This window comes from Hylaeus anthracinus, unplaced genomic scaffold (genome assembly GCF_026225885.1).
Source record: "Hylaeus anthracinus isolate JK02 unplaced genomic scaffold, UHH_iyHylAnth1.0_haploid 11994, whole genome shotgun sequence".
In the NCBI taxonomy this organism is placed as follows: domain Eukaryota; kingdom Metazoa; phylum Arthropoda; class Insecta; order Hymenoptera; family Colletidae; genus Hylaeus; species Hylaeus anthracinus.
Window position 1 is genome coordinate 15,206,802 of NW_026534341.1, and position 9,576 is coordinate 15,216,377.

Sequence of the window (9,576 nt, forward strand, 5' to 3'; positions counted from 1 at the left end):
AAAAAAATCGAAAAAAAATTCAAAAATTCATATAAAGAAAGCCTATCCATAGAAAAATTGTTCATTATGATTTTCGAATTTAGCAGCCCAAAATACATAAGAAAAAGTTAAGGGATTGAATTTACATTTTGGCTTTCAACTAGTGTAATTTACATATTACTGACGTTTGGAATAATCTTACAAGTGCGCGTGGGAATCTCGGACGAAAGTATATATACATCTACTTAACCCTTTGCCTTACGATTTAATTTACAATAGCGCGTTCTATAAACAATAACAAGGTCGGTCACACGTCAGGACATTCATGGTTTAGTTGAGCGTTTGAACTTGTGCAAATCACGGACGTTCTATGATTTGTACACATGTATAGGTAATATAGCTAAGGTACAATTACCAAATTAACCCTTTGTCTTATGATTTAATTTTCAATAGCGCGTATCATGAACAATGTCAAAGTCGGTCACACGTCGGGACATTTACGGTTTGGTTGACCGTTTCAAGTTGTGCAAATCTTATAATTTGTATACATGTGTATAATATAATTAACTTTAAATTACAAAATGTCTGATAAATAATTACGGTCAATTGATTATTGAACAAGAATGATTTATTATCCCAAAGTGAATAATACATGAATAATATTTTCATTTTAATTTTTAAATAAACAGTAATTTAAGAATACCATCGTCTCAATGAAATTTACAAAAATTAATTAATCTTCGACTGTATGATATTTTTCAAAACATGTTTAGTCATCGAAACGGTATCAATCTTTGTATATTAACATACGTAAGTACACAAATGCGATGTATGCATTAATATCGCGGTCAGTCGTTGCATAGGGGAGTAGGGAAACCCCAAAGTATTCATCAGTTTCAGCTTCGAGAGCACTAATTTACGTAATACTGATGTTTAGAGTGATTTCATAAGTGCGCGCATCAATCACTCACAAAAGTCTACATACGCCTACCTAATAACTTACTTGAATAAATAATTCACTATGATTCTCCCTGCACATGATGATCGGAAATAGGTAAATGTTCATCGAAACAAATAACGATTAATACAGTTGAAAAGTTAAATGTTTAGTTATTCATTGTGAATTTTCATATAACCTTTCCACTATTGAATTAATAAGTGACAATAAAAGTTTGTGTACTAAATTTATTTCTCTTCCGTTCTTTGTCTGAGTAATTTACTTGTAAAATTATAGAAACAAGTAGAGCATCCTTCAGGAGGAAAACTTGATCATACAAAATAAGATTATATATGTTCGAACACAGCAATTATTTAAAAAGTTAACGAGTAATAGATAAAGAAAATTGTTTATTTTTGATTAATTATTTGGAAATTCTATCTAAATAACAGTCTTACCTATCTCTGATGATAATGCCAGAAGGGCGTATGCGGATTATTTTGATCGTCTGTACGTAGCAAGTTATGAAAATTGAATTATATTTGGAAAAGTCCTTTGACCCCTTCAGTAATCATTACAAAATTAAAAAATGCAAAAAAATAACACATTTTTTTTATTAGCGAACTTTATTTACTGAATATATATATATTATATTATATATATTATTATATATATATATATATATATATATAGATGCTCAAACGTTTCTCCATTACATTTTAAACATTTCTGATAAGGTTTTTTTTAATGTTTGCATAACTGCCTTTAAATTATCTGCATCATACAACACAAAAGTGTCGTACATATCTCGTTTCTCACTGTTAGTGAAATACAGTTACACTTTTTCAAATTCTTAGTTTTCGTACTCGAGTTACGATACGTCAATTGCTACTGAATGATAAAATGCTTAATCGTACAAATCAGTTTCTGATATGATAACAATGTCGAAAGGGTGTTTACCTTTACATGAGTGTTTACCTTACTAGTCATGAAACGTTTGAGCATCATCTTCAATAATGACATTTTTTGAAAATATTTCGAGATCTAATAATTTTTGTGCCATGGTACCTTAATGATTTTTTACGTAGAATGAACAGAAGAATCGATCTGTGCATTTCTATTTAAAGGAATGATGCAATTGTTAATTGCATATACACTGCTGCGTCTAAAAAAAATGTAAAGACCTGTAGATGGAGTGCTCTTCGAACCATTTATCTTTCTCCTTTGGCATTTTTTCGTAAACGCAATAATAACGGAGTTATGACTTGAAACAATTGCGTGGAACACCCTGTATTCAGGAGTGGTCTTTTCTGCAGGTAAAGTTTGCCCGAGTATATACTCGGGCGTGGTCCTTAAGCGGTTAAGAGGGGAAACCACATTAGGAGGCTCATTTTCACTGATTTATTAGGATTTTTCTTTTGGTGCGAAAAATTAATTAGACTTCAATCAAATTTTTACATCATTTTATTCGTATTTCAAACAACCTTTGTGAATTCTTTTGAATAATTTCAGCCAAAACTAGCGTTACGCACTGATGTCCGCTGGAGGTCATAATTAAAGTTCTCCAATTGCGGGACGTGTTGTCATTCCAGTTTTCATTAGAAATCAAAGAGGTTTTAATTTTACATTAATAACTTATTTTTATTCTTATATTGCTAAAATTAGTTGTCAACCGAATAAAAATATATTCGGAAATAGTAATCCTTCCCAAATAAAAAAAAAAAGTAGATCAATAGGATGAACAGTTCTAAAGATAAAAATTCAAACCTATAACTCATTTACATGAAAATAAGCAGGAATTAGAAAATTCAAAACCTTAGATTCTCATAACGATTTCAAACTAATTAAAAAGATTATGTAACTTACCCCTATATTGACGTAAACTATCATATCCCATTTTGTCCAGAATTGGAGACATTTAAGAAACGAAATGATCGATTTAGCGTAGGATGAGTCTAACATAAGGAAATATCGTTTTCATTTTATATTAATAACTTATTTTCTAAGAATATGAACCTCAACGCAAGTAAGAATAATAAAAATAAAAAATTTTACAGGTTTTTGAAAAATTTACTTGAATTTTCACAATTTTTTTCACTAATTATGCTAAAAAAAAACACCCTTAAAATCATGATATCATCTTAAAAGTTGGTTCATACATTCTGGCATTTCGTAAAGAATCGTACTATCAATTTTCATAGTGATCGGTTCATTACTTTTGAATTAGACTTCTCGCAAATGTGAATCAAGTCATTTTGAGAAAAACGCGTTTTTACGCGTCAACGACCAAACTCATCGACATGCCCTGGTGTTCTCGCTTCGTCCTCTTCTTTATTCGCTGTCCTTTTCTACGTTTGAAGCTCATCTGCAAACATCAGAAAATATACGAACTCTACGATAAACGCACAAGTTCAGTCTCGAGCTTGTGCATTTAAGGAGACTTTGCTGTAAAGCGATCACTACCTGAAGTAGTGCTACGCCTTACTTGCTGTGCGCTCAAGCCTGTACCCTGTACCCAAAGAGTGCTTGGTTTTATGCTCATAAAATTGAAACGAATGCGAATTTCGCTTTAAAATTTTGTCAGTGTATTCTTGGATAGATAAGGAGGTCATCCCGTGTGCCGGCCGCTTCTTTTAACGTTTTTTCGGAACTTTTTATAGCGAAATGAAAAAACACAGAGCTTCCAAATTTTTATTATACATTTATTCAAGCCTTTAACTGTAACTTTGAATTTTGTTAAGCAAAAATAGGATGTGGACCACGAGATTTATCGCTCGTATGTCACCCTTGTAAAAAAAAAGGTAGGTGGACGGCGTCCATGATTCTGGCAGACTGGCTAGTCTGAAATAAAAAAAACAAATTGCATATTAACTCTTCGCGGCACAGGAATTCAGGTCATAAAATAGACCCATGTTGCACAGGAATTTTATTGCGTTTTAAATCAAACAAAAGTGTTATATTTTTATTAATAAAGGTATCACATCTATACACATGCAGTTATTGCAAAATTTCGAGGTTGGATTAAAAATGTCCCACCATGCATTACGGATCATCAAAAAGGTGGGACACTTTTAATCCCACCGTGCCCCAATGAGTTAATCTGTAGATGGATGGCTATCGCCGAACTAGGATTTTTTAAAAATCTTGAAAGTTCAATTTTTGATATGCTTTTAAACATCAAGACCCAAAAATTTCATGATCTTTTGTGACTATTCTTTGTGAAAAAAAATAACGGTTGAATATTTTTCAAAAATCCTAGTTCGAGCGATAGCCATCTACCTACAGATTAACATGCAATTTGTTTTTTTTATTTCAGATTAGCCAGACTGCCGGAATCATGGACGCCGTTCACTTATCTTTTTTTTATATGGGTGCCATACGAGCGATATATCTCGTGGTCCACATTCTATTTTTGCTTAAAAAAATTCAAAGTTACAGTTAAAGGCTTGAATAAATATATAGTAAAAATTTGGAAGCTCTGTGTTTTTTCATTTCGCTATACAAAATTCCGAAAAAACCTTAAAAAAAAAACGGCCGTAATACGGGATGACCCCCTTAAGCTAACAATTAATGCATTAAAACGAATTATGGTTCAGCAACCATACGCCGAAAGAATTCATTTTCACTGTCATGTTACCTTAAAATTTTTCGTGGGAAACGATACCAAAGTGGCACACCGTTTTGTGGCAATCATTCGTCAAACGAATGACGAATACAAATTCCCAGTATGTTTACCTCAGAGTGTGATTTGTTCGTCGGGAAAAATTATAATTTATAATTCAGATTTCAATTTGTATATTCTGTTCGTTACTTGCAAGAATTCTAAAAAGTGTTCTAAATAAATCTTGGAGGAAATTAAATTTAATACGAAAAAAGATTCGATAATCTTCTCTCTATCTTGTTTAATAAAAGAAGAGTTTAATGAAATCTTCATCTTCACTTATTCTGTACTCATAGTTAATGCACTCTCAGATTTTATTATTCGTTTCATGACAATCATGTAGTTTCACCTTCTACGTTCAAATAATACTCGACATGTACCGAAAAGTGTTGTTACGCAATCGTTTCTGTAATGTCATCTTTAGCATTCAACTATTCAGTTCCTGGTTTTCAGTGTTCGTCAGTCGTTTTACGTCAAACAATTTAAAAGTCATTGCCGGAACAAAGAATCCTGGAAGTCGTGCAAAGGATTCGTAATCGTTATTTTCATTCAATGAATTTAAAAACAGAATGGTTATAGAAGTTATATGTTATATTATATAATTTTATAATATTTAGACAGAGGATTTTGAAACAAGGATGAAATTAATTACAAATAAAAATAGTCTTTTAATTGATATACAAAGATATATAGTATAATATATATGAATGATAGAAAATTGAATAGAATTCTTTCGATTTCTCCACGTTTTCCATTCGAGGAATACCTTACCAGTGTTTCGCCAGACAAAGAACAAACGTCGAGCTCCAATGACTTGGCGTGCATGTTGCTAATCTCCTTCCTTTTCTCGCGCAGGTTTCACGGAAATGGGATCGGATACTCCGTCTATATCAGAATGGTTTCACGGCCGAAATATTTTCATCACCGGCGGCACTGGATTCATGGGAAAGGTGCTGATATACAAGCTGCTGCTTAGCTGTCAGAGCCTTAGCAATGTTTTCGTGTTGGTCAGGAAGAAGAAAGATATGGATCCGCAGACTAGGCTGCAACTTATGATACAGGTGAGTCCCGTACCGATGATAGAGATGTTTGGTCCAGTTTGGAGACACTGTGACTCACTCTGGCTTTTTAGTTTAATTCGGTGGAACAAAGAAATCCTCAGATGTCGAGATAAATTATAACATTGTGTTATCATTGCGTGGGTGTTTCGTGTGAAGTCATGAATTTATTAATTTCCAACACTTGTTGAATCGAAATCGATTGTTATTTGGATAATTATTTCCTCTCATAATGGCGAGAGAAGTTTAATTGTTTCGAGGCCATTGCTTCGGTAAGAAGAAGGTTCTTAGACCCTTCTTGTTTATGTCACAAAGTACAGGGTGATCCCGTCTCTAGTAGACACAATCGACAACCACAACAATAGTTGACCGTCATTGTAGACTTTATGACGGTGACCTCTCCAGCGAATGCGGCTGTATACAGTGGGTGTAGAAAGTATTCGTACACCGATCAATTTCCAAAAAAACTTTTGTGTAAAATTGTAATTTATTAACTTATTTTTTATAAACAATGACATTCTATATATTTTCGGAAATCATTAGAATAGATAGATTACAAAAAGAAATAGCTATTTATGTAAGTTGCGAAATTAGCAAGAAAAAAACAATTAATCGATAGAAATATTGAAGCAATAAGTATTCGCACAACTGTCTAATTTTTAACACTTGATTAAAAAAAAGAAATTTACATTAATTTGTAAGTATACAATACTTCCTTCGTGGGCTCTCCTTTTGATTTTATAATTATTGTAACTCTTCTAAGCGTTAAATTAACTAAATTATTAGTTATTCGAAGTGGGATTTTCTTCAATTCCTCTATTAGAATCTTTTTTAAAAGTACTTTACTGGAAATTAGATGTTTTCCAATTCGTACGGAGCAATAAACTAATGTGTTTACATCACAAACTCTACTGTAAATGGTTCGTCATAAGAATCGTCCAAATACTTATTGCTTCTATACTTTTACCCACTTTTCGCATTTTTTTATTAATTTCACAAATTATATTAACTAGTAAATGTTGTTTGGACTATATCTATCTTGGAGAGTTCCGAGAATATGTAAAATATCATTGATTACAAAAAAAGAAGTTAAGAAACTACAATTTCACACAAAAGTTTTTTGGGAAATTGATCGGTGTACGAATACATTCTACACCCATTGTAGGTGAAAATGCGTGTACCGAGCAGAAACGTCCTCAGCACACATATTTTCACCTATACAGCCGCTTTCGTTGCGAGGGTCGCCGTCATAAAGTCTACAATGACGGTCGTCTATTGTTGTGGCTGTCTATTGCAGTAGGGCTATTCAAGTACCCGAAAAAATCAAGCCGAGTTGCACTCGACTCGAAGTCACGAGCCGAGTCGAGTACTTAAACCAACCGAGTAGCTTGAAAGATTCAAGCTACCCGAAAGAAACCAAGTAACATGAATTTTTCAAGCTATCCGAATAGAACCGAGCGGTCCGAAAAAACCAAGCGGCCCGAAAGAACCGGGCAACTCGAATGGTTTCAAGCTTTTCCGAGTACACATGTTAGTCCGCTGCCGGGCAACAATGGTATCATAAAAAGGACGTAGCAAACTAGACCCAAAGAAGGTCGACCATCATTTTCCGTATTTCTTATCGGATCTTAACGGATGTATTACCAATCGATTCCTTATGTTATCTCGATGATAATGGTACCAGACACGATACAATTCGGATTATTTAGAAGGAAATTATACCCGCAAATTTTTATGTATTTAATATCTTTTGCACATATACAACGAGAAACGAAAGTTTTAATAGAAATATAAAATCACCCGGCGGGCCGCGTGTTGGCTAGGGCTGGTCTATTGTACCTACTAGCGAGCGGATCACCTTGTAGTTCACAAATAAGCAGACAGGTTTAAGGTCGTATAACGATTCACCTTAGGTCATTTTTATCCGACTTCGAAAAGGAAGAGATTACTCAATTCGACATGTGCATTTTCTATCCTCTTTTTTTTTTTTTTTTGTTAATGTATGTATTCCGATTACAATGTTTTTCAATCGGAATGTAATCTATTACATCTTGTAGAGTATGTCTTCCCGGTGGTCCCGTTATCAAGACATTTTGCGATTTCTCATTTTTTACCTGTTTAAAAAAAAAAAAATGTTCTTCTTCTTACTCCGAAACGGATAGAGCACTCGAATTGAAACTTCTTGCATCTGGTAGAGCATCACTGCCACTTGGTACCATAACAAGACATTTGGTCTTATTTTATTTTTTACTACTTTATATAACTTTTTATCGCAAAAAGCGTACTATTTCACATATGCTTGGCCTGAAATCGATGGAATCAATGAAACCCTTACATTTTGCTGCCGGACAGGTTTTCGCGATGATCACATTTGCAAACACATATGAACTTTTTTATTGTTTATAACTATTGTTATTGCAAAATTGCTATTATATGGTGTAATTCGGCGAGGAATTTACTAATCGAGATGGAACTTTCCACATTTAATGACAGCTGATTTCATGCTGTTCGAATTTGCAAACATTTATGAATTTTTTAAATGTTTATAGGCATTGTTATTGCAAAATTTCTATTCTTAGATGTAACTCGTCAAGTAATTAACCGATCGCGATGAAACCTTTCACATTGGTAAACCTTACGTTTAGGGGAGGCAGCTTCGATGACCTTGACCTTGGCATATATTGCCAAGGGTATCCTCCTGAGTAACACTCAAGAGGTTTTAGTCGTCGGACGTTTTTTTATAAAAAAGTTATTAGCATACGATCATACATTTACATATACGAACACGCTATATACAGAGTGTCCCAATACTCGCGTAGGAGTCGGAAATGGGGGACAGCTGAGACGATTCTGAACAACAATTTCCTGTGCAACAATGTCGGATGTGACTTTGTTTTTGAATTATTAACGAAAAACACCGACCAATCACAGCGCCCGATTAGCGCGCGCTCAGTCTGCTACGCGGCGACCTAGGCCTTACAAACTTTCGGAACGAGTTTATTGACTTTACTGTGTTTTCCAAAACAATAAACAAGAAATAACGGACTGTTGCGCGAGCCTTAAGCAGCTACGTATAGTCTAATATTACTGAACATTTTTGCAAATATCTCGGAAACTAAAATCGACCAACACGTACATGTATAGGGAAAAATTGTTCAACACTTTCAATTCAATTCTACGGAGGGCGCCTTTCAAAAAGTTTGGAAACCACTGCCTTAGAGTTTTCAGCACCTGTTTCCACTGTTTCTATTCCTTTGTTCGCTTCCATAATGCTCGTTCGACTAGTTCTAGTAATTAGCTGAAAGTAGTTCCTCGTAGTTCCCAAACCTGAAGAGCTGGTTCATGTTAACAACGATTGACGAAAAGACTTATATTGCGTCAACATCCACACACATGTTTATATTTAGCATCTCGGATGGGGGAAGCCCCGATGCCGACGTTCGTTAGGGACGTTGATAAAATAAAATATATACCTGGCTGATCCTCGTGGGATTGCATCGCGAATTACCATTGAATTGCTCCGTGCGTTTCGAAAGTATTTTTAGATTCGTACTTTACAGTAGTCGTAAAAACAAGCGTGACATTGCTGACTACAAGTAACTTTCCTGGAATCATGCCAAAGGAATGTCCTAATCACTGAAAGTTCCGGCGTAAACGATGTAAATTTGATGGAAATCGACAATGACGGATGTAATACTTATCGGAGGGACTAGAGCTAATTACTTTGAAGAGCTTCCTTTCTCTATTTTCATGCTTAATAGAAAGCCAATGTTTCTGTTACGAGAAAATATCGATGCTTTTGTTGCTTCTTGCATGGAATTTAAAAACAGAATGGTAATTATAAAACTTCGATATTATATTATATTATATTATATTATATTATGTTATATTATGTTATATTATATTATATTATATTATATTATGTTATATTATGTTATATT

General features: G+C 33.9%; 1 protein-coding gene across 1 annotated transcript in view; it reads left to right on the forward strand.

Moving 5' to 3' along the window:
• The first annotated feature begins 5,432 nt into the window (after positions 1-5,432).
• Positions 5,433-9,576, forward strand: part of LOC128888576 (putative fatty acyl-CoA reductase CG5065) — a 35,716-nt gene continuing 31,572 nt past the window's right edge. Inside the window, exon 1 of the mRNA XM_054145564.1 lies at positions 5,433-5,638. Within this exon, the coding sequence (XP_054001539.1) occupies positions 5,444-5,638 (195 nt within the window). The 5' untranslated portion in view covers positions 5,433-5,443. The remainder of the gene's footprint in view (positions 5,639-9,576) is intronic.